Source organism: Aspergillus oryzae, chromosome 1 (assembly GCF_000184455.2).
Source record: "Aspergillus oryzae RIB40 DNA, chromosome 1".
Classification (NCBI taxonomy): Eukaryota; Fungi; Ascomycota; class Eurotiomycetes; order Eurotiales; family Aspergillaceae; genus Aspergillus; species Aspergillus oryzae.
Genome location: NC_036435.1, coordinates 928,789 through 952,927, shown reverse-complemented (window position 1 = coordinate 952,927; position 24,139 = coordinate 928,789). Strand labels below are relative to the sequence as shown.

The 24,139-nt window shown below is 50.1% G+C and overlaps 7 protein-coding genes across 7 annotated transcripts; 5 read left to right on the top strand and 2 right to left on the bottom strand.

Moving 5' to 3' along the window:
* Nucleotides 1-1,288: 1,288 nt before the first annotated feature.
* Nucleotides 1,289-4,179, top strand: AO090009000356 (beta-glucosidase; the record flags this gene model as incomplete). The annotated part of the gene is made up of 6 exons (XM_001816779.3): nucleotides 1,289-1,348; nucleotides 1,423-1,565; nucleotides 1,621-1,665; nucleotides 1,725-1,777; nucleotides 1,837-3,887; nucleotides 3,946-4,179. The coding sequence occupies 6 exons, from the start codon at nucleotides 1,289-1,291 to the stop codon at nucleotides 4,177-4,179; spliced, it is 2,586 nt and encodes an 861-aa protein (XP_001816831.1).
* Nucleotides 4,180-4,728: 549 nt separating this feature from the next.
* Nucleotides 4,729-5,568, top strand: AO090009000355 (putative inositol phospholipid biosynthesis protein Scs3; the record flags this gene model as incomplete). The annotated part of the gene is made up of 1 exon (XM_001816778.3): nucleotides 4,729-5,568. One exon carries the CDS (start codon nucleotides 4,729-4,731, stop codon nucleotides 5,566-5,568), a length of 840 nt encoding a protein of 279 aa, XP_001816830.3.
* Nucleotides 5,569-5,883: 315 nt separating this feature from the next.
* On the bottom strand, nucleotides 5,884-7,264 carry AO090009000354 (uncharacterized protein; the record flags this gene model as incomplete). Its single annotated transcript, XM_023234905.1, has 4 exons — nucleotides 5,884-5,936; nucleotides 6,000-6,263; nucleotides 6,322-6,903; nucleotides 6,979-7,264. The coding sequence occupies 4 exons, from the start codon at nucleotides 7,262-7,264 to the stop codon at nucleotides 5,884-5,886; spliced, it is 1,185 nt and encodes a 394-aa protein (XP_023088626.1).
* A 1,112-nt stretch (nucleotides 7,265-8,376) lies between these two features.
* AO090009000352 (putative erythromycin esterase) lies at nucleotides 8,377-9,777 on the top strand (the record flags this gene model as incomplete). Its single annotated transcript, XM_001816776.3, has 1 exon — nucleotides 8,377-9,777. One exon carries the CDS (start codon nucleotides 8,377-8,379, stop codon nucleotides 9,775-9,777), a length of 1,401 nt encoding a protein of 466 aa, XP_001816828.3.
* Nucleotides 9,778-10,353: 576 nt separating this feature from the next.
* AO090009000351 (zinc-binding alcohol dehydrogenase family protein) lies at nucleotides 10,354-11,642 on the top strand (the record flags this gene model as incomplete). Its single annotated transcript, XM_001816775.1, has 5 exons — nucleotides 10,354-10,483; nucleotides 10,547-10,605; nucleotides 10,660-10,742; nucleotides 10,807-11,375; nucleotides 11,440-11,642. The coding sequence occupies 5 exons, from the start codon at nucleotides 10,354-10,356 to the stop codon at nucleotides 11,640-11,642; spliced, it is 1,044 nt and encodes a 347-aa protein (XP_001816827.1).
* A 909-nt stretch (nucleotides 11,643-12,551) lies between these two features.
* On the top strand, nucleotides 12,552-14,654 carry AO090009000350 (uncharacterized protein; the record flags this gene model as incomplete). The annotated part of the gene is made up of 1 exon (XM_023234893.1): nucleotides 12,552-14,654. One exon carries the CDS (start codon nucleotides 12,552-12,554, stop codon nucleotides 14,652-14,654), a length of 2,103 nt encoding a protein of 700 aa, XP_023088625.1.
* A 1,189-nt stretch (nucleotides 14,655-15,843) lies between these two features.
* Nucleotides 15,844-21,730, bottom strand: AO090009000349 (DNA-binding ATPase; the record flags this gene model as incomplete). The annotated part of the gene is made up of 3 exons (XM_023234885.1): nucleotides 15,844-16,141; nucleotides 16,207-21,582; nucleotides 21,720-21,730. The coding sequence occupies 3 exons, from the start codon at nucleotides 21,728-21,730 to the stop codon at nucleotides 15,844-15,846; spliced, it is 5,685 nt and encodes a 1,894-aa protein (XP_023088624.1).
* Between the last annotated feature and the right edge of the window lie 2,409 nt (nucleotides 21,731-24,139).

The window sequence follows — 24,139 nt, the reverse complement described above, 5'->3', positions numbered from 1 at the left end:
TGATCTTAGTCTCGTCATTAAGATTATGGCATGGTGGAACCAAGAGATATTTTATTTTAATTGATTTAATTTTATTTTCTCCATTAATTCACCTTTGCCATGAAATAGTGGTGTGTAATGACTATTGTGACTTTCCTGAATCCTGCCTAGTTTAATGGCCGCCTAAGGCCTATTTCTTTCCCGGAATGGATATTGCGTACGGGTAATATGGATCAACTCGCCAGGTATTGTCAGTATGGTACAGATGTACTGTATCTACCCAGTCCTTGTCCTACAGGAGCATGCCTTGTCGTGTCTCAACTCCTGGGAAAGAAAGTAGGAAGGAGTATTAACGATTTTGAGAAGGAGCTGGAATATCAGTTCCGAAACATACTACAAAAAAATTATTGTTTTGAACTTTACTTTCCGAAGAATGTATGTAGAATTCAACAGTGCCTACGGAGTATTGTATGTACTGTAGTGTACTGGGAAGGCATGAATGGACTGCGGTTTTGTAATCCGATTACCAGGGAACTACCCCTGAAGGGCACTAGCGTCCCCAGCTTTCCCCCGTAGTACCTGATGGTCCCTTTGTTGTTCTAAAGGTTCCCCCAGTTTTCTTTTTCTTTGCTGGTACCCAAGGGCCAAAAGATAACAAACCAACGCGCGCCAGGGTTGTTATTGCGGGGCAAATGCCTTTCTAACCGGCTCACCAGGCCACCTGATGGACTTTCTCAAGCCATGGCTCAGAATGCCGAGCAACAATGTGCACTGACTCACAACACAGTACCCTAAGAAAGAGAAGGTTGCTGGACCGAGTTCGCCGTTAGTCTACGAGTAACGAATCGGATCGTCATTGCTTTTTCCTCCGTATGACGTTAATTGGCTCTCTTGCTATTTTTCCCTTTTTTTTCCCTTTGGAAAGGATCCATTATAGCTCCTCCCGCATCGTCGCATTTATTGATGGAATTTGTTCCACTCGCGTCGCTCCATCTGGTACACCCACGCCGATCACCGAGCAAACAGCGGGTCTCCCTTTTCCCCCTTTGCATGCGTGACAGCTTGGGCTGGAACAGCAAGTGGGTAGCGGTGCCGAGACAGCAAGCAAGGAATACATCATGTGTGGTACTTAACCTTCCCATCGTTGGTGGCGTCGGTTGATCCCTCGTTACCATGCCGGTTCTTATTTATATCACCTTTCTCCCCTCCACTGTTGGTGAATTTCCCTCATTCAACAATCACTCTTTGTGAGCACTGTGTGGCGGCCTGGTATCCATTTTCTGTTCTGCTGGTTACCTGCCACGTTATCATGAAGCTTGGTTGGATCGAGGTGGCCGCATTGGCGGCTGCCTCAGTAGTCAGTGCCAAGGTATGCTTCAGCATCTCATACGGTGCTATTCGACTCAATTGAATCAGCTTTTTAACAATTTTTACTCTGAATAGGATGATCTCGCGTACTCCCCTCCTTTCTACCCTTCCCCATGGGCAGATGGTCAGGGTGAATGGGCGGAAGTATACAAACGCGCTGTAGACATAGTTTCCCAGATGACGTTGACAGAGAAAGTCAACTTAACGACTGGAACAGGGTAAGCTTGCGTATGCCTTAGCGTGTCTGAAGCTCGATTAGCTAAAGTACTTCAGATGGCAACTAGAGAGGTGTGTTGGACAAACTGGCAGTGTTCCCAGGTAAGTAGATTTTCACATGACTTTATACTCTTACGGAAGGCTGATTGTTGTGAATATAGACTCAACATCCCCAGCTTGTGTTTGCAGGATAGTCCTCTTGGTATTCGTTTCTGTACGTGTGGCTTTTATTTCCCTTTCCTTCCTAACATGTTGCTAACAGTAGACGCGCAGCGGACTACAATTCAGCTTTCCCTGCGGGTGTTAATGTCGCTGCCACCTGGGACAAGACGCTCGCCTACCTTCGTGGTCAGGCAATGGGTGAGGAGTTCAGTGATAAGGGTATTGACGTTCAGCTGGGTCCTGCTGCTGGCCCTCTCGGTGCTCATCCGGATGGCGGTAGAAACTGGGAAGGTTTCTCACCAGATCCAGCCCTCACCGGTGTACTTTTTGCGGAGACGATTAAGGGTATTCAAGATGCTGGTGTCATTGCGACAGCTAAGCATTATATCATGAACGAACAAGAGCATTTCCGCCAACAACCCGAGGCTGCGGGTTACGGATTCAACGTAAGCGACAGTTTGAGTTCCAACGTTGATGACAAGACTATGCATGAATTGTACCTCTGGCCCTTCGCGGATGCAGTACGCGCTGGAGTCGGTGCTGTCATGTGCTCTTACAACCAAATCAACAACAGCTACGGTTGCGAGAATAGCGAAACTCTGAACAAGCTTTTGAAGGCGGAGCTTGGTTTCCAAGGCTTCGTCATGAGTGATTGGACCGCTCATCACAGCGGCGTAGGCGCTGCTTTAGCAGGTCTGGATATGTCGATGCCCGGTGATGTTACCTTCGATAGTGGTACGTCTTTCTGGGGTGCAAACTTGACGGTCGGTGTCCTTAACGGTACAATCCCCCAATGGCGTGTTGATGACATGGCTGTCCGTATCATGGCCGCTTATTACAAGGTTGGCCGCGACACCAAATACACCCCTCCCAACTTCAGCTCGTGGACCAGGGACGAATATGGTTTCGCGCATAACCATGTTTCGGAAGGTGCTTACGAGAGGGTCAACGAATTCGTGGACGTGCAACGCGATCATGCCGACCTAATCCGTCGCATCGGCGCGCAGAGCACTGTTCTGCTGAAGAACAAGGGTGCCTTGCCCTTGAGCCGCAAGGAAAAGCTGGTCGCCCTTCTGGGAGAGGATGCGGGTTCCAACTCGTGGGGCGCTAACGGCTGTGATGACCGTGGTTGCGATAACGGTACCCTTGCCATGGCCTGGGGTAGCGGTACTGCGAATTTCCCATACCTCGTGACACCAGAGCAGGCGATTCAGAACGAAGTTCTTCAGGGCCGTGGTAATGTCTTCGCCGTGACCGACAGTTGGGCGCTCGACAAGATCGCTGCGGCTGCCCGCCAGGCCAGCGTATCTCTCGTGTTCGTCAACTCCGACTCAGGAGAAGGCTATCTTAGTGTGGATGGAAATGAGGGCGATCGTAACAACATCACTCTGTGGAAGAACGGCGACAATGTGGTCAAGACCGCAGCGAATAACTGTAACAACACCGTTGTCATCATCCACTCCGTCGGACCAGTTTTGATCGATGAATGGTATGACCACCCCAATGTCACTGGTATTCTCTGGGCTGGTCTGCCAGGCCAGGAGTCTGGTAACTCCATTGCCGATGTGCTGTACGGTCGTGTCAACCCTGGCGCCAAGTCTCCTTTCACTTGGGGCAAGACCCGGGAGTCGTATGGTTCTCCCTTGGTCAAGGATGCCAACAATGGCAACGGAGCGCCCCAGTCTGATTTCACCCAGGGTGTTTTCATCGATTACCGCCATTTCGATAAGTTCAATGAGACCCCTATCTACGAGTTTGGCTACGGCTTGAGCTACACCACCTTCGAGCTCTCCGACCTCCATGTTCAGCCCCTGAACGCGTCCCGATACACTCCCACCAGTGGCATGACTGAAGCTGCAAAGAACTTTGGTGAAATTGGCGATGCGTCGGAGTACGTGTATCCGGAGGGGCTGGAAAGGATCCATGAGTTTATCTATCCCTGGATCAACTCTACCGACCTGAAGGCATCGTCTGACGATTCTAACTACGGCTGGGAAGACTCCAAGTATATTCCCGAAGGCGCCACGGATGGGTCTGCCCAGCCCCGTTTGCCCGCTAGTGGTGGTGCCGGAGGAAACCCCGGTCTGTACGAGGATCTTTTCCGCGTCTCTGTGAAGGTCAAGAACACGGGCAATGTCGCCGGTGATGAAGTTCCTCAGCTGGTAAGTTGACCTGATTGGGTGATGTGTAATAATTTCAATGCTAACTTTTTCTGTGTAGTACGTTTCCCTAGGCGGCCCGAATGAGCCCAAGGTGGTACTGCGCAAGTTTGAGCGTATTCACTTGGCCCCTTCGCAGGAGGCCGTGTGGACAACGACCCTTACCCGTCGTGACCTTGCAAACTGGGACGTTTCGGCTCAGGACTGGACCGTCACTCCTTACCCCAAGACGATCTACGTTGGAAACTCCTCACGGAAACTGCCGCTCCAGGCCTCGCTGCCTAAGGCCCAGTAAGGGGCAAGTCTGATTGTACAGAGCATTTCGAGATTTATGATGTACATGTTTATGAATGACCTAGGGTAGGGTAATACTTAGTAGGGTTAGTTCTAATTCTTGGAGTCAAGTATTGACTCACTGGGCCGATAAAAGAAATCCGATCTAAAGATTCTTCCCACTTCATTTACCACCAGGACTGCTAGTAATTGAATACGTCCATCAAGTTCTCATAATTCGAAGATGATGGTGGCGAATGTGGTGAAGCTGCATGATTAAATTAGACTGGCGGTGGGCACATGCGTTCCATCGACGTCATCCCTCCGTCTCCGAGGCTAAAGTGTATTTAATTATTACTATGGCTGCATTTCCTCCGTTTCCGCCGAATCACCTCGTCGGCTTCCCGACTTCACCTACACAACCTCTCACTCAATTGCGTGAATCCTGAATTCACTTGGCTCTATCTCATAGTCTGTTTTATTCATCGTCGTCAGGTAATCTGACGGAGGAAACGTGGAAGGCTGAGAAAGGAGATCGAAAACCGAACGAAATTAGGCAGGTGAAAAAAACATGGCATCACCAGACAAATCCCCTTCCACAACAATACCGCGGTTATACCAACCACCTACGACAGCCCTCCTTGTCTATCCTATTACCTTAATTATAGGATCGCTGTTTTCTGTTCTCTCTCCGACAGCACAGGGAACTCGAGATCCTCCCTCCGACCATCCGACTCCTCTAGCCCCTTCAATCGCTGCGGATGTAAACCTCCCCCAACACCCCGTCAATTACTTCGCCCGCAAGGACAATGTCTTTAATGTATATTTTGTGAAGGTTGGCTGGCTTTGGGTTACTGCGGCTTTCGCTTCCCTTCTATTCTCTCAACTCCCGTACACGACCACTTCCAGTCAACAACCGCGGCGGGTCGGCCAGGCGCTCGCTCGTTATTCTCTGGCTACCCTAGTTTGGTACCTGACTACACAATGGTTTTTTGGTCCGGCAATAATCGATCGCAGTTTTGTTATTTCGGGTGGGAAGTGTGAGCAGGTCGTCCCGCAGGCTGAAGAGGGTTCTGCCTCATTTCACACCCTGTTGACGGCTACCGCGTGCAAGGCCGCCGGTGGAGCATGGAGAGGCGGTCATGATGTAAGCGGACACGTGTTCATGCTGGTCCTTGCGACTGCGATGCTGGTATTTGAGACAATTGGAGCATGGAGGGGCGCTCCGGACATCGACCAGGGAAGCAAAAAGTCGGAGGACGCGGATCGCGAATTGAATGGGCCGAGGAAGTGGTCTGTATGGTTCGTGGGCGCAGTTACGGGCCTGGGTTGGTGGATGTTGTTGATGACTGCTATCTGGTTCCATACGTGGTTTGAGAAGGTATTTCGCCCCTTTGACACGCTTGTTTAGCCGAAGCACCCTTTTTTCGAGGATTAACTAATACGTGACAGTTGACCGGTTTACTGGTCGCCCTAAGCGCCGTTTATGCCATCTACATTCTGCCCCGGCGGGTCATCCCCTGGAGGGATGTTGTGGGCATTCCAGGCGTATAGAGTGTTCATTGTTTTCTTTGCGTGACGTTGATACGATTTGCCACCGGGGACATATATTGTCGAGTATACACGGTATCTGGCGCAATGATACATATTGTAGAGTACTACATGCAAAATATACACATGAATTTGTTTTTCAAGTACATTTTGGCTGCTCAAGGTCTTTGTTTGGTTACCTCTCTGGGCTGGGCATAGGTTCTGGCCCTAAGTACCCGCGAGCAAAAGCTGCAGATTACGGTCAGCCCAATATTATTAACGTGCCGCAGCATCGGGAATTTATATACTAACCTCCTGGTAGCAATGCCGATGCGTACATTACCCGCGTGATTGGGCGAAGATCATCCGGCGTCATTTTGGTTGCGAGTGATTTTTGCATGTATATATTCCACGAGTCCAGGATCTTGTCAGCATACACCTTGAGATCGACTGCGCTTTCTTTCTCGGTCGATTGCTCTGACATGCATTTGATGCCCATGCAAGTTCCGAATTCCCGAAAAGCCAGGCGATATTTGTGGCTGCGATCGAGGTAACGGTCAATCTCAAAAAGCTCATCTGTCTGATGTTATTCCCAAACATGACGAGAGGGGCAAGTCGGGCATTGAAGGCATACAGATGTGCTCAAAACATTCACCGGACAATTGTGTTGCCCAATCCTCCTTCTCTGCGAACCAATGTGCTGTCCACAGGCTCATCCCCAGATCCAACGGATCGCTCGTCACAAAGTGCTTTCCTTTTCTCTCCATCACCTTCCTGTAATCCGCAATCTCGTTAGCCAGCACTTCGCCCTCGCCCATCTGCATCGCTGCCGCCTGCAACAACCGGAACGTTACAAAGCCATCGACCGGGTCCAGATTACCCTCCGAAGCCACCAGGGCTGTGGACAGATCCATCGACATCTTCCACACCATCCGCGGCCGGGACAAATGGCGTCCGATGAAGAATCGAGGGTGAATGGCTTTCGCCAACGCTATCGCCTGCCGATTGTACGTTGGGTCACCTGTTGCCAGCGATAGCCGGTTGAGGGCGAACATCCATATGGTTAGATAGTGATGGTATTGGCCATCACCGTCTGAGCCGTGTTCTTCTATCTTACCAATACGCAGTCCACCACCCATCGGATTGTCGTCTGTTGCGCCAGGAAGGCGACTTTGGCCATCCCGCGTGCGCCCCAGCACGTCATGTACTGTTTGAACTAGTCGACGTGCCAGCGTCAAGTATCGGTCATCAGGTGCAGAGGTAGAGGATGCCAGCGCCTTCTCATACTCACGGTGTAGGGTGATGAAGTTGATCACACCGAAAGCGTCAGTCCAGAGGTATCGACCGCGATGACCTCCAGACTGCTGGGGTGGAGTCCAATCTTGGGGGTTCGCAATAGAGCGGAGGTCGCCATACAGTGATTCCTGAGCTTCTTGGAAACGCTCCAGGCGAGAGGCGACATCCGGGAATGCATCTGACATGATCCTACGAATGCTGGGATATAGAGGACTATTGTAGGTTCTGGTTAAAATTCCTGGATAATTGGATCTTCTGAGCATGCACTTGGGAAATTTCATGACCTACATTAACCTCGAAATGCTTAATGGTCGTTCTGTTTCGTTTGACAGCCGTGAAGGCGCATATGGAGAGGGTGTGAAGTCATCATGACCGCCGTTGACGGACATGTGATCTTTATTTGCCGCTCGGCCAACAATAGAATGAACTCTCTAACAAATTCATATCACTACAGTGTTAGACAACATTGAGCCATTGTGTACTCAACATTGATTCATGAATCGCACATTGTGGAATTATTTGCGACCGTTCCGACAAGTTCATACTATGTCACAACTTTAGGAACTATGGACAGCGGCAGCCCGTCCCCTGCCTCCAGATAATCTCGATGTATGACGGGGGAGTTGGAGCTATCAGAGTCCAGCTCACTAAATACAGCCAATCAGATGGCCTATTGACAGCATGGTTCACTGTGAGAACAGAAGCCAGCAAATCCTTCGGCCTAGCGCCCAAACCATTCGACAATACATTGCTATTGCCTACCAAACGGCGACGGAGCAAAAGCTATATCCAAAGGCTGTCCTCATTCGGTGAGATTTAGAAAGCAAGCAAACACTGCAATTTTGGTCAAGGGATGCGCTAAACTGTTAAAAAACTGCCAGCTCGGGCATCAATCGATGGCAAATACCAGAAGGATCCAAAGCCCATCATTCCCTTGAGAAGCCGGACTTGACGATCATGAAACGGAACGGGCGTCCCGTATGGCCATCTGGAGACGTGTTCCAATATGAGATCGAAGTGGCTTTACGGCCATGTACCAGATGAATTCGAGATCGGTTCGGAGGACAATGGATCCGAGCGGTAAACCAAGGCTACGATTCTTGATACTATCCACGTTATATTATAGAAAGGTCTGTCTAGTGTCTGCTATAACAGTTTCGCTCGATGAAACTGCTGCTGTAGGTTCTAGTTAATATTACTGGAGGATTAAGACCTTCTAAATATACAATTAGGAAAGGTTATACTCAATATTACTATGGAGAGCATATGAAGTCATGATGATCGCTGGTCAATAGGCATATGATTTCATTTGCCACCCGCTCAACAATAGACTATATACTTATATTACTACAGTGTCAATAGTATCGAGCCAGTATGTATACAACATGAACTCATGAACCGTAAATTTTGGAGTTTCATACAACCGTTGCGACAGCATCCAACTACTATGTCACAGCTCCAGGGACTATTCGCAGCGGCAGCCCATCCTCTGCCGGACATTAAAGACCCCAGCTTCAGCTCAAACTTCGACAGCTTCGCGGATTATCGCCTTGTCCTTCTGGGCGATGGCAGCCATGGCACCTCGGAATTCTACAGCGCGCGGGCAGAGATCACCAAGCGTTTAATCCAGCACCATGGCTTCACCGTGGTAGCCGTAGAGGCTGATTGGCCCGACGCCGAGGTAATCGACCGCTACGTGCGTCAGCGTCCAGGCCCCAAGGCAAAGATCGGGGGCCACTCGAAACCCATCGATCCTTTTACTCGGTTTCCCACGTGGATGTGGCGCAATCGCGAAATGCAGGAGCTGGTCGAATGGATGCGGGATTACAATGCGCAGGTACCAGACAGCAAGAAAGCCGGGTTTTATGGTCTCGACATATACAGCATGGGGGCCTCGATCCGGGAAGTGATTGACTACCTCGACCGTGTTGATCCCGCTGCTGGTAAAGTTGCGCGTCAGCGGTACGGCTGCCTGCAGCCATGGGTGGATGATCCTGCGATGTACGGGCTCGCTTCGGTGCGCGGGATGAGGAATTGTGAGAAGGGGGTGCTAGACACGCTCCGTGACTTGCTACAACGACGACTGGAGTACTCCGAAAACCGCCATGACGGCGAGGAATACCATAGCAGTGAACAGAATGCGTATCTGGTGCGCGATGCCGAGCGCTACTATAAAGCTATGTATTACAGCTCGGCGTCGTCGTGGACACTGCGTGATACACACATGGTAGATACTCTTCGTCGAATATTGCGTCATAAGCCCGAAGGCACAAAAGCCGTGGTGTGGGCACACAATTCTCACTGCGGAGACGCTCGACACACTAGTATGGGGATCCGGCGCAAAGAGGTGAATATCGGCCAGTTATGCCGTGAGCAGTTCGGCCGTAACAATGTTGCCTTGATTGGCTGTGGCACGCACACCGGTACGGTGGCAGCAGCACACGAATGGGATGAAGACATGGAGGTCATGGATGTTCGGCCCTCGCGGGAAGATAGCTGGGAACGGGTCGCCCATAATACAGGAATCTCGAGTTTCTTAATCGATCTGCGACGGGACCACATCGATCCAGGCCTGGCGGCTGCGTTTGAAGCTGCGCCTCTTCGGCTTGAACGATTCATCGGTGTGATCTACCGGCCGGATACAGAGAAGATATCCCACTATTCCGCGGCAGACCTGCTCAACCAGTTTGATGGGTATGTGTGGTTCGATGAAACACAGGCTGTGAAGCCACTGGAGAAACATGAGCCGGCGACGCCACTAGGAAAGGAGGAGACTTATCCATTTGGATTATGATGACTGACAAACCTGGAACCAAAGTAGAGTCAGTGTTACCTGTACTATCAATTACTGGATGATTGATCACCTGTGTACAAAAGTCAAAAATATACGAGCTGAGCAATCATAGCCACGTAATTCACCAAGTTCCGTGAAGAAGGAAACAGAAACAAAGCACTCGATTTCTAATACTTTGACGTTGCTCGATGTTTGTCCCTTCGGAGATAAATTGGAGTTAAGACGGAACGCCGATAAACTACGCAGTTCCAACAGCCTAACCCTGGCTCGTATTTTTCCCATAGCCCTAAAGTCGCCGATCCATCAATTAGCAGAACCCATTCTAAGTCCCCACAGATTCACCATACTCAACGTTCTATCACTATCCAAGTAGCTCTGATGTGAATTCGGCTCGAGGTCGCTTGGACTGCTCCGTTAACACCGACAGGACGATGGAAAAGATGGGTATAAATAGAGACCACCCTCAGCAAGAGGATACTCTCTGTTTAATACACAGTCGCAATCACAATCAAAATCGACACAATCTACTCAAGCTTATATCCGTTCAAAGTCTCCCAGTATAAGCCCTTTGCAACCATGTCTTCCTCCAACTCTGCGGTCTGGCTTTTAGAAGCGGGCGGACAGTTCGTTGTCCAAGAGGCCCCATTGCCTAGCCCCGGTCCTGATGAAGTTTTGATCAAGAACAAAGCTGTCGCGGTCAACCCCAGTGCGTTCACACGTCTTGCTTCCTTCATGCTTTCATAGGAGGTCGCTAACTGAATATTCTCAGTGGACTGGAAGATCCAGATCTATGGACCGCACTTACCTTTCCCCAAAAAGTATCCCTTTGTGAGTATACCTCTTCTCCCTTGAAAACAGTAGCTAACAAACATGCCCAAATAGATCCTCGGCGCCGACGTAGCCGGAGAGATTTACGAAGTGGGCCAAGACGTAACCACCTTCAAAAAGGGAGACCGAGTAATAGGGTAGGAACAAACCCACCTCACTTCACAGACTACCGAAGGGCTAGACTAACCAACCTCCTTGTAGAGGAGCCAATTGGTTCCTTACAAACGAAATCAGGGACTCCGGCTTCCAGAACTACACAATCTGTAAAGTCAACCTCGTGGCCCCCCTCCCGGACACCATGTCCTTCGAAAGCGGGAGCGTCCTCCCTCTAGCCCTATCAACGGCAACAATGGGCCTCTACCCAGCTGGCCGGCTTGAACTCCCCTTACCCCTTACCCCCAAAGCAAGCCCCATCAACAAGGTCATCCTCGTCTGGGGCGGCTCATCGAGCACCGGCAGCGCAGCGATTCAAATGGCAGTAGCATCGGGGGCCACCGTCATCGCCACCGCGTCTGCGAAGAACCATTCCTTCGTGCAGAGCCTCGGTGCCGCCAAGGTGCTGGATTACCACGAGGATAGCATCATTCAGGACCTGATCCAGGCTATTCGGGATACTCCTGGGGAATTTCTGGGTGTCCTGGAAGCTATTGCGGAGGAGGAGACGATCAGGAAATGTGCGGACGTGGTCAAGGGACTTGGTGGTGGACGTGTGGTTACGAACTTGCCTGTGCCGGTTAAGGATATTCCGGAAGAGGTGGAGCTTGTTGGTGGTGAGTTTCATACCTATCCGATATCCTCGTTATGGGAGTCAGGTGTACTGATATGTGCGAACAGTTGTTGATGTCGCGAATCTCCATGATCATAAGGAGATCTCTGAGTATGTTTGGGGCAAGTTTATCCCTGAGGCGTTGAAGGATGGGACGTTGAAGCCGGTTCCTGAGCCCTTGGTGGTTGGAGAGGGCTTGGAGAAGATCCCTGAGGGTGTTTCTTTGTTCCAGAAGGGCATCTCGGCGAGGAAGATCGTTGTGACCTTGTAATTGAGGTAGAGAATTGCCCAGGGGAGAGTACGATTTAGGGATGTAATACGGGCATGGTGCTTGATATTACTGCTGTTTTTGTTGTTTTTTATCTCGGGTTTGTTGATAGTGAATAGTTAGCTCGCCACTTAATGAAGAGTGTACTAAATAATCGCCGAGTATCCCATAATAGTACGCATGTTGACATCAGCCTACTACTACTATTATTAGCGATATACGGGAGATTCTAGAAAGTTATGTTAATTGGTCCCCACAAGCGTAATGGTCTTCTCCTCGCTCATGACCGGATGATAAGCTAGCTCGAACTAGGTTTCTTTAGAGCTTATTCAAACTATGAAGTCCCATGTTACTGGAGCAACATGTATCTACTCGAGTATACGAGGATCAACGATGACTTGGGAATGCAGAACTACAGAGTTGGGGGCGTAAGGAACGCAATAGGGGGCCGGGGAGAGAAGAAAACGGAGAGCGATGATTGATCGTCCTGTCCATCCAAGAATGTCTAATTTCGCGCCCTGCAGCTCCTGGGCCATCTATTTCCTACTTTATCTGCGAGTAATATGTTCGGCGGGTCCCTTGGAACCTGTCATACATACTGGTATGTTGGAGATATGTTCCCTAGTTGGGAAGCTAGAGTGGGATACTGACGATACATGGTGGTAGTGTCTCGAGGTCAATTAAGGGCATCTGACATCAGATGCTCCAGTCACGTTAGATGAAATCACTCCACTGACGTCAGCTCACCGCCCGGCAATATTTGTTTACATTCTCGCCTAATCGGGAGAGTCGCCCTTCGTTCCCTTTTCTCTTTTTCATCCCTTCGTCACCTTTGCCACGATTCCATCATTCCACTGATCGCTTCTTCCATCACTTGCTGAATTCAATTTCTACCGCTCACTTCCCATCATCATGGCGGTTCGACGGTCCGCCCGCCTGCGTAATCGCCAGGCTTCGAATGTAAGTCACCCACAAATCCATCGACTGTTGACTCCAATTCATTCACTTGCCCAAGTTTGCCCTTGCTTCTGTCTTGTCAAGTACCAGACAACTAACTTTGGTTCCTGGTTGAAGGAACCGCAGCCGCCCGCGTCACCTGTCAACAACACCACTACTGACACCACCAACAATAACAACAAACTCCCCTCCGTCATGGAACGCGACGAGACTCCCGCCGACGTTCCCTCCAACCACACCACTACTAACACCACCACTACTACTCCGAAGTCCACAACCAATGTCCGCACCCCACACAAGGCTACTCCCGCTCAAAAGCAAACCCCGGCGAAAACGCCCACCAGTGCAGTCACTCGTCCATCCCACCAAGAGATGCATCCCAGCAAAGTCCACCAAAGCACCACCAAGCAGGCGGACTCGGGCCTGATCCTGGGTTTCAACCCGATTAAGAAAGATGCCGAAGGGAACGTGATGAAAGATTCTCTAGTTGAGACTACCCCAAGCAAGACAAAGACGTCGCCCGCTTCGACATACTACGGAACGCCCGCCTTCGAGTTCAAGTTTTCTTCCGCCGACTCCCAGCTAAGCGATGAAGCTAAGAAGCTCATGGAGAGCGTGCGCGAGGATGTTGCTAGAATCAAAGCTCAGATGGTTCAGGAGAAGGAGAGTCAGCCCGACCAGGATAGCAACAACCAGACAGAAAATCGCAAGATCGCTGAACCAAAGGGCCAGGCTAGCCGATTCAACGCTGCTCATATGGCGGAATTCAAGAAGATGGATTCAATTGCTGGACACGCGTCTGCCTTCCGCGCCACTCCTGGTCGCTTCCAGCCCGTCCGCAAGGATCTCAAGCGGACCACCTCCAAGGCACGGCTGGATGAGTCTAACCAAAATTCGCCCACCAAATCGCCGACTAAATCGCCTGCCCCTGCTCCAGTTGGTGCCAAGCGCGTCAAACGTGATAGGAGCGATGACACCTCCACTCGCCGTGAGACTGTTGGTGAGAAGAGCGCTTCAAAGCCAGCCGTGACTCGCACAAGGCCCGCTATCCGCAGTTCATTGATGACTCCTACTCGAGCCTCCATGGCGCGTACTTCGTCCACCAGCCTCAGACCCCCACGGACAAGCATGCTCCCTCGACCATCTCTTGCACATTCCCCTACCTCAAAGCAGTCGAATACCCCGCGCACGCCCAACACGGACTTCAATCCTCGATTTAAGAGTGGCTTGCCCCAGTTGAACCTAAAGTCGATCCTTCGTCCACATCAACCTTTGTTTTCGAAAGATCCTGCGAAGATCGCAGCAGGCACACATGTGGCAGCCCCCGAATTCAGTTCCAAATTCTTGTTGGGCTCAACCCACGATGCTTCAGAAGAGTCTGCAGTGACACCATCACCCAAGAAGCGCGTTGAGTTCTCCTCCAGTACTAGATTGCAGGATGATGAAGCTCTGCCATCCCCATCTCCCTCCAAATTTACTGCCGGCTCTCCGTCCCGAGTTGCATCGGACATTGTTTATCCCACTTTGCCAGCCTTGACACCGGACCATGCTTCAAAGAAGTCCGATAGCAAGACCAAGTCGCCCACCATCCGCCACGTCCGTCAATCAGATGCCCCTACCAATCTCTCCCTACCGGATATTCCCGGCGTTCCACATGGAATCGGCAGCAAAAAGCGACACCGCGAGACGGAGGCCACTCACGACCCTTCTCTTCCCGATGTTCCAGGTGTGCCTCATGGCATCGGCAACAAGAAGAGACACCGAGATGCAGCTGGGAGAGATGTTGACACGGAGAATGTGCCGCCAGCCGATACTGCCGCAGAAAACCGCAGTGCGAAGAGAGTTAAACTGAGCTCCCCATCTAAGCTCTCACCATTCAAGTTCTCCCCATCGAAGATGCCAACCCCTAGCCCCACCAAGGCGCGTTCACACACTCCTCTCCGATCGACCACAAGTGCTAGTCGAACGGGAACCCCAGCCAGTGCACGACAGAAGAGCCGTAATGCGCTGACTATGAGCCGGCTGAACGCGCTCGCCCAGCCAAAGAACCGCTCTTAATCGTTCCTTGTCCACCATAACGAAGCACTTGGAACTGCCACGACCAGTTATTGCATTTTACGAGAGTTTGGGTCGCACATAGACGCCATTTCGACGTTGAGAACTTTCTTTCAAATTCCCCAGACGAATATGCTCTGTTTATTTTCCACGTAGATTATACCAAATCACCGATCAGTCATTGTATTTACTTGTTTTATCGGCTCTGATATTTCTCTCCTTTTGGGCCTGGTCTCTTTTCCCCTATCTACCTATCAGTGGGTCTTTGATTCTTGTCACACGCAGGCGTTCGGAGGCATCCGGTATGCAGGTTCTGGACGGCGTTTTGTGATCTTCTTTCTGTTTGTTTAGGTCTCCATAAGTCATGGTGATTGTTGGTTGATCGGTTTGATACTTTGTTGAAATAATGAACGTACCTACAAATGGTTTCGATGATTTTTGTTTCCTATTTTGTTTCAGCTACATTATCAGTGTATAAGATCATTTCAATGAATCAATTACATCATACACTACAATAAACCAACATCTACTCAGTAATTACAATAGACACTACTTCATCATATCCTTCAAGTAGAGAAACATGTTTGTCCGTAACAGACCAAATACTGTATCAAGGTACCGGTAGTAAGATCGAATGATATGGACAACCGCCTGTCAATATGTACACAAGTGCAGTAGTAAAAGTACAGCAGGGAAAAGAAAAGAAAAAGGATAATAAAGTAACATAAAAAAACACCACGGAAGGGAATAAAATAAGAAAGATAATTCCCCTCCATGTCTATCCTTGATTTCGTCTTCGTAAGCACCGAGTCATTCGTTCAATCAATGATTCAATGAATCATTAAGATAAAGTAAGAAATTCGAAAACAAACAGATCGCCGCCTAACTCCTGGGATACAGTTCGTATGAAAACAGGGGGGTAAAGAGGAGAGAATCTGAGTGATGGATGTACAACACTAACGCCCACCCGGGTTCAATCAGTCGTCTAGTAATAAGATAGGATTCAAAAGGTGAAAAGAAGAGGGGTGAAATGAGAAATAAGACAGAAAAGAAGAAAAAGCATGACTGAGGGATGTCTTTTGCAGTTGAGGTATCTTTTCTGTGAGGTTCGATAAGAACGAACTCGAGAATTCCAGTCCACACAACATGATTTGTTTGGGTAAATCGAGGTCTTGAGAAGATAAGTTATCTATCATCCTTTCATTGTCTGCAAGAAAGAGTCCAGGTTGTATTCTTCTTGGTATTGACGATCGTCCCAGAGCTCGCCGAGATCGTCGAGCCAGCCCTTCTTGCCCTTTTCTTTGACTTCGCCGTCGATGTCGACCATGTCGACTTCGTTGCCCGCGGCGTTGTCGCTGGGCTTCTCGGCATTTTCGGCTGTTTCTCCGAGGTTGAATAGGTCTAGGAGCTGGTCTGTGTCCATGGTGTTTAGCCCTGCATTTTGTTGGTTGACCACCGTCGATGCCACGTCGATCTTGAAGCGTTGGAGGCTGTGGTAGACAGGTTAGTATATGTCGTGGGTCTATTAAAAATTCAAAATGGAAAGCAAACTTACTTCAGAATCTTCTCCTCCAAAGTACCCCTGGTGATCAATCGGTACACATTGACGACCTTCTTCTGACCGATACGATGCGCACGGTCCATGGCCTGGATATCCTTCTGTGGGTTCCAGTCATGTTCGACGAAGATGACTGTGTCGGCACCTGTCAGGTTCAGACCGAGTCCACCAACACTAGTTGTCAGAAGCAAGGCATCGTAACTGGGATCTGTATTGAACCGGTTGACAATGTCCTGACGTTTGGTGGCTTCCACACTACCGTCTAGACGGAGATACTGAACCGAGGGTAGAAGCTTCTTAAGAACTTCGCTTTGCACGATGTCGAGCATTTCCTTCATCTGGCAGAAAATTAGGGCCCGGTGGGGACTCACGTAGCTTGCGCCAGTACCCAGGTCCCCTTCGCTTGGCGGGTCAACACCGATGCCACAGTCGAGGAGGAGGTCACGCAAAGCGCTTAGCTTAGGGGCATGTGCAACATCGCGGATGTAAGAATTCTTCGCATGAAGGTATTGCTGGACCTCGTCATACTGCTTATGCCCGTCTTTAACGACAAGCGCAGGAGAGTTGCAGAGGCGTCGCATGTACTGCAATGCTTGGAAGATGTGCTCTTTGTCGGACTTTTCTGAACTGCCCATCTTATTCGCCAACTGCTTCTGCTCCTTCTTTGTGAAGTCCTCGAAGAGTTTCTTCTGAAGTTCACTAGGATCACAATAGTAGTTCTGAATAATCTTTGGCGGTAGATCATTGAGAACTTCCTCCTTTAGACGACGGAGCAAGAATGGGAGCACCTGCTTGTGCAAGGCCTCAATCGCCAACGCACCAGCTTCTTGTTCCTTCGAGGACGATTTGCTGAAACGACTCGCTGCAATCGGCTTCGCGAAACGATCCAGGAAGACCTTTTCAGTACCGAGGAAGCCAGGCATCAGGAAGTCAAAGAGGGACCACAACTCCAACACGTTGTTTTGAATGGGGGTACCGGAAAGAATCAAGCGGTGATTGCTTGCGACACGCTTAACAGCCAGGGTCACCTTGGCCTTGGGATTTTTGATAAGATGTCCCTCGTCCAAGACGCAGTAGTTCCAGTTCAGTGGAGTTATAACATCGCTGTCATTTCGGCAAATGTCGTATGAGGTGATAACAATGTCAGCATCGCCAAGGGAACCTTTCAACCGCGCACGTTCTACTGGAGGTCCAACGTACGCAACACACTTAAGGAACGGGGCGTATTGCTTGATTTCTTGTTGCCAGTGTCCAGAGAGCGACGGGGGACAGACGATTAAGGACGGAAGCTTTCTAACCTCGGGCGCTTGGGTCCGCGCAAACTCTTCGGCTCGCAAATGATGATCACTGGCGACGATGCAAATAGTTTGAAGAGTCTTGCCGAGACCCATGTCATCACAAAGAATGCCATGCAAATTATAGCGGTTAAGGAAAGCAAGCCAGTTGACACCCTCTTGTTGATAAGGTCTAAGCTCCGCCTTAATTGCCACTGGTAAGGTGAACTCCTCCACCTTCCGGACATCCAACATTTGAGACATGAATTTCCTTTCCCTCTCTCGTCCTTTGAGCAATTCCTCGGAGAGACCAGGAGGATCCGGGATGCCAGCTTCTAGGGGAACAAGCTTGACTAGAGTTGCAAATGACGTTGTGGCTAGCAACCTGACATCGTTATCAGAATCGCTCATGCGGCCTAGGACGGGGACGACAAGGAAGATGACATAGGGCAGAATTCCATCTTCCATCACATGGATAAGATGGTAAATGCATTCTACAGCTCCCTGGCGGTGGTGCACATCCAGGCCATTGTTGATGGTAGGCAGTACTTTCTCGACTAGCATGGTCATGCCTTCCACCGTGATAACACTGCAGACAGTTGCGAAGCACTTGGCAGCCGCATACCGAATCACAGACAGTCTACATTGCAGTGCTTTGACAATCAGGGGCATGAGACTGACAACCCAAGGATGAAGACCAGGATGGAACTTGGGTAATAAGGCACGTAGTGTGGACAAACCATCCACGACTTCTTGACCAAGCTCATTGTCAGGGTTGTGAATATCCGCAGGAAGCTCATTGGCGAGGGCATCTGTAAGCGGCCGCTCAACCAGAGATGCCAGGTTGGGAACTTTCTCTAGAAGTGCTGGGCCGAACTTGACAGCCAGTTGCTCCAAGGCTTCTTTAGCACCGCGACGCATAATTCTGGCTTCCTTTGCTTCCCTTTCAAATTTCGCTGCATCCGGATGGTCACGGCGGTCTTCTTCTTTGCGGAGGGATAGAATCGATTTCTCCAGTCCGGCATTGTGGTGGAATTCCGGAGTCTCGGACGTATCGACACAGCAGTATTTCACCAAATTACCGATTACCTTATCGACAGGGCCTCGCTTGGTAGCGGTAGTATAGTACTCCACCAGAGTGACAACTGCAGTAGCAGAGCGTTGTTGGAGTTCTGCATTCTCTTCCTTCTTAATACTATCCATCATTCCCTTAATAATGTGACTCGGTTTCTTAGGGATGTTATGCATGGCAACTAGAGCACCCGCTGCGGCAGCGAGGATACGCAGGTCCCTTGCCTCACGGACGCTTCTAGCTTCATTAATTGCACTCTCTGCAGTTGCCCTTGTGTCATTCAGAACCTGAAGAGCTGTAATGCGCTGAGCGGGTGCCAGACCCTTCTTCAGGCGCTCGAAATCGGGTCCAACGACCTTTTCGGCGTCCGCCAGCGAGAAGGCGCTCGGGCCAGCCTCGGCTTCACCTTGAACAATAACAGCCAGCACGGGCAATCTCGAACCAGGAACATGAGCGTGGTCCCGGAAGGCATTTAGCAAAGAGTGGCATTGTGCACGTGCAACATGAAGATAGCATGCTATATCGCCGTACCATGATGGACGGTCCCCTTCGATAATTGGGCGCAACTGTTCACACAGTACAGAAGCATACGGGCTGTCAGACCCTTGGATCCTGGCATATTCCTCTATAATCATAGCAGTTGCAAGTTGGGAAGTGGATGCTGAGTGCTTCAGACCGTGCAGAATAGGCTGCCACAGGCTTGGAAGTCCGTTCTTATCCCAAAAAGAGAGCAGTTGACCAAGAGCCTTTGCAGCATGGATCTTAGACCGCAGCATGGTGTCCGCGCCTACCAAGTCAATATCACCTTGTAGCATATGGCCATCAACATTGTGAGCTGAAGGCGGGGGCACTTCTTTCTTCTCTGCTTTGCGACCCCTCTTCTTGGTCGCATCAGAGGTATTGTTGAAAGCACTTGGCGAGGACTTTGCTGGTGCCGCTGCGCTCATTGGGAACGGTACACCAGACGGCTTGATGAAGAGGGATGCATTCATCGGGATGGGGTAGCGAGGAACGCCGAAAGGAGCCATACTTAAGGTAATGAGAGGTTGGATGTGAGACAGCAGTTCGGCTTCGGATTTGAAGGACCCATGCTTGTCGAGAGCTTTGAGCAGTTCTGACCAGACTTGGAGAGACAACTTCAGAACAGTCTCGTTCCGCTCCACCAGCAAATTCTGGAAAATCAGACGGAGCGCCTTGCCATTGACCCATTCATTGGTGCCATCTCCTTCTAGCTGCAAGAATGTCATAAGAGCCCGAAGAACGGCCGAGCGCACGCTAGTGATTGTATGTCGCAGGAAAGGATAGAGGCGTGGAACAAGGTTGCCAAACGACGATTCGGGGTCCACAGCTGCATTCGCTTTCATAGCATCGAGAACTTCACGGAACGTGCAGAGCTTCGCTAGAAGGTCCATCACCGATCCAGTGCTGGCGCTGAGGTCATCTTGCAGATTAGAAAGGCATTCCCAAACGATGTTCATCAAGATGCCGAGCGTGTTCTGGCGAGAGGTCACGAATTCCTCTGCGATGGGAACAAGAGTTGCCGCACTCACTGCACGCACATCGTCGTCGTAATCGCCCAGGCCCTTCATGACTGCCTCCAGGACACCGTCCATGAGCTTTGCATCCTTGACGAGCAAGTCTTTTCGGACAGCCACCAAATACCTGAGACCGATCATACCGCCATGGCAAACTTCCCAAATAGGGCGTTCTAGTCCTAGGTCATTTTGCATGATGATCCGGTATAGGCATCTATAGACGGCAATGACGGAACGGGATGGGAGCTGAGACAGGAGAGCACCTAACGTTTGACCTACAGTCTCTCGAATAGGAGCCACAACGTTGTCAGAGATGTAGTCGCCGAAACGGTCGAGCATGAGGACGCAAATAAGGCGACAAGCAAGATCATCCAACCATTTACGATTCAAGGTGTCATTTTCAGATCTGCTCTTCCCTCGCAAGCGCCCGGCACCGGCACCTTGAACGCGAATGACCTCTCGGAGGGCCATTGCAGCTCCATGTCGAACTTCCCAATTTGGATCAAACAGATCGACCATGAGAAAATCACACATTGGTTCATAGGGCCATGCGATGCTGGGGCCTTCGTCGGAGGACTCAGGCTGAATCAGAGGTTTTTCTGGAGCGGCCTCTCCTTTGAACTCAGAGACGATTTTTGAGTCATCATCGCCAGATGGTCGTTCAAGAGAGAAGTAGTCTGACTTCGAATCGCCGTTCCGCTCTTCTCCGTTCTCTGCTTTTATAGGGTGCGGAGTCGTTACCGACGGTGTCGTGACGTCGGACGTCTTCCGCGCAGAGAGATCGACGACGCGCACTTTATTCGCACCCATCTTCGCACTCTGTTTGTTTTTTCGTTTCAGCTGATTCAGTTGCCGCTTGCTCAGTCCGGACTCCTCTCCGTTGGCAGGCTCACTTGGTGTTGTCACAGGAGCAGAAAGTTGGTGACTGTTCTCACGGGAAACAGCCGCATGAGACGGATCCTCCTTAATAGCCGGAGTCTTCAAAGCTAAGTCAGTGTCATCGATCAGGTCGTCCTCGATATACTCCCCTGCAAGGCCCAATCGAGAGTTCAATGTTTTCTTCTGATGCTGCAATCGAGATATTGGATCCATGGCGGCCAGGGAGTATTCATATTCTTTGCCGGCACTACCTAGTAGCCTTTTTCCGTACTTTAAGATCGACGTTAGATCTAGACTTTCTAACTGCAGGAGTTCATCCGAGGGAGATAATTGCGCCTCTTCAGATTTGATTTCCACCGCAAGATCGTCCTCATCGTCAGCCTTTTTGATCCCTAAGCCATCCTCTTCATTTGGATCAAAAATATCGGCATTTGTGACAATGAGTCCGATCGCCTTGGCGGCAGCTGTTCTGGTATCCCATGATTTCGACTTGAGATACGGCAAGATGCGCCCCAGTAAGTTGAATAGTTCATCTGGATGTTGCTTCTGGACATCTCCCAACTGTTGAGCGGCAGTGTTCCGAATGAGAGGCGTGCTGCCCGTCTCAAGCAAACTGTAAGCTTAGTTAGCATTGGCCAGCACGACAATGGTCCAAGTATAGTGAGACTCACGTGACCAGACGATCCAACCTGTCCCGAGATGGTTAGCGTGGGAAACTAAATATGACAGGGCTGGGCGGTTGGAACTTACCTGGAGGTCATGGCGGGCAATCACCTCTTCACAGAGAGGGTGGAGGGGAAGGGAAGGAAGGATGATTGAGGTGTATTAAATAAACGATCAATCGTGAGTGAATAAAAAAAAAATGAAAAAAATAAAAACAAAAAGAGAAGGAAGATGCCAAGCCCAAAGAGTTCCGATGACGCCTCAGATATTATAGGTAATGGGGATCCTTCCAGGTATGCAGAAGGTCTTAGTCAGGTAGGTAAGGAATGTAAAGTATACCGAACCGTTACACCCACGTCACAGCCATTTGACGGATGGAACTAAAAGGGAAGACAGAGAGGGAAAAACAAATGTTGGACGATCGATCTGACAGAGTGGAGAATTAAGGTAAACCTGAAGAAAAACAAAAATAACAGAAACTAGACGAAGGGAGTTTCACACTATTAAGTCGATCATCTGTGAGGCCCAAAGGTATTAAGAAAATAAAGACCATAAAGAAACTTTTGAGCATAAAGGCAGAATGGGGAAAAAATAATAATAATAAATATTAATCCCAAAAGTGGAGAGGGGGGAGAGGGAGAACGGGCACGTCTGTTGTAGTAAAAAAGAGCCGATATTAAAGTATGGGCCGTCAAGCTCCCAGGAGGTAAAGTGGTAGGTATCAACAAGTCGTCCCGTCGTGCTTTCGTTTTCCCCCCTCGAGGTCACGCAGCCTGTTTATATCATTGGGGGCATCTTTGGCTGGGCGCGCCTACCCATGCTTGGGCCCTGTACTAACCCCGAACCGGCTTAGACGACCCACTTCCGTAAAGGTTTTCTGATGGTCACGTGACCCTCCCTGTGCCAACCTCACGATCGACGGCCGCGAAATTGCTGCCAATGTCCATCATCATGATGAGACTCGCGGCCGAAGTGATCCGTGGGTTTTAGCTGCAGGTACCACTATATCCTTAATCCTACGACCGGACGGTCTCAAGTTAATCCCAGATATCTACCACGGGAAATAATAGAGTATCCACCGAACTTTTCCTACGTACGGAGTAGTTCCTCCCATGAGTTCTACGTAAGCTGGTGGTCGATTTTCCCAAAACATGCCAAGAAATGCCAGATCGTCTCAACGTGAAGGAAGGGGATTCTTTGTCCACTCACACGTCGACCGAGAGACGGCCCTAATACAATTCCTTGTTCCGTGCGATAGCCTCCCACGCGGTGGTGACTCTTCAATGTCTGCCTCAGGCGATGACAAGTACACGTTGTTTGATTCTCCAATCAGACGGCATCTAATTTAGTTTATGTATATATTCTGCGGAGTACTTGGCACTTTGCCTGACATATTCACTTACACCCTCACCGTCGTAATGTTTCACCGCCACCTTTAAAATACGATACTAGCGTAGGTCTTTTTGTTGCTATCTTCATTTTGGCAAATCGAGCTTACATATCAAAACAAGCAGTAGCAGCAAAAGCGATCATCGTGTCGTCCCGCAACACCGGGTTGCAGTGATTCGCAGCATTACCAGCAGACATCACACACTGCAAGTATCGTCGAAACAGCGTGCATCAAGTAGACTTATCCATTTCTATACACTGAGGGACTCCAAGTAGGAAACAACAACACGACATTGGTGGTGGTAGTAAAAACAACGAAAACAGAACCGCACCCCTAGTGTGCACAATATCCCCTTAAGCCTTCGTCAGAAAAGCAGATGCCTCTTCTTCCTTCCCTAGCAGCCCCAAGCTGCGGATCTGCTCTGCCTTGGGCGCGTTCTCCCGGGGGTGTGCGGCTTCGGCCTTCCGGTAGGCGGCCTGCATCTTCATCGTTCGCAAAGCCTGGAGGTCCACAGATGTCAGAATATACCAGAACCGCGTACAAGATCAACAGGACATTCGACTGCGTCTTGAATTGACGGGCAAGGTGCCATTGTGCAAGGGCGAAACCCTACCTCTTTTCTGTGGTGCAGGCACTCGTAGTAATCCTCCAAAGCGGGCATACACTTCTTCTTGCCGGTCTCACCATCGCCGGCGTTGACGACGTAGCAGCCTAGGACTTCCTGCCAAAAGTTGTAGCAGCGGGAAGGACCTGTAGGAGAACGCAAGTATTAGCCGGGGAGGTCCATCGAAGAAACGTATCGCGACCGAGCACCACGAAGCCATAGCCAATTGTGATAGCAATTCCCCCCTCAAGCACTAGACAAAGGACACATACCGCCATTGAGACCGAAACCCGAAGCCATTGTGTGTTTGGTGGTAGATTAGAGGAGGGGAAACGAGTGGGCACAGCGTGTAGGAGCGGAGGTCAGGATGCGATGAGGTTCTTCCGGTCGATTCGCCGCTTTCCGCCCAAGTTGGTCCGAGCGTCAGCGTTTGACGTCTTTAGTATTGCTCCCGACCACATCACCCTCTTTATTTTCCCTCATTCCCCGGCGAGAGTGCCGCTGATTGACACC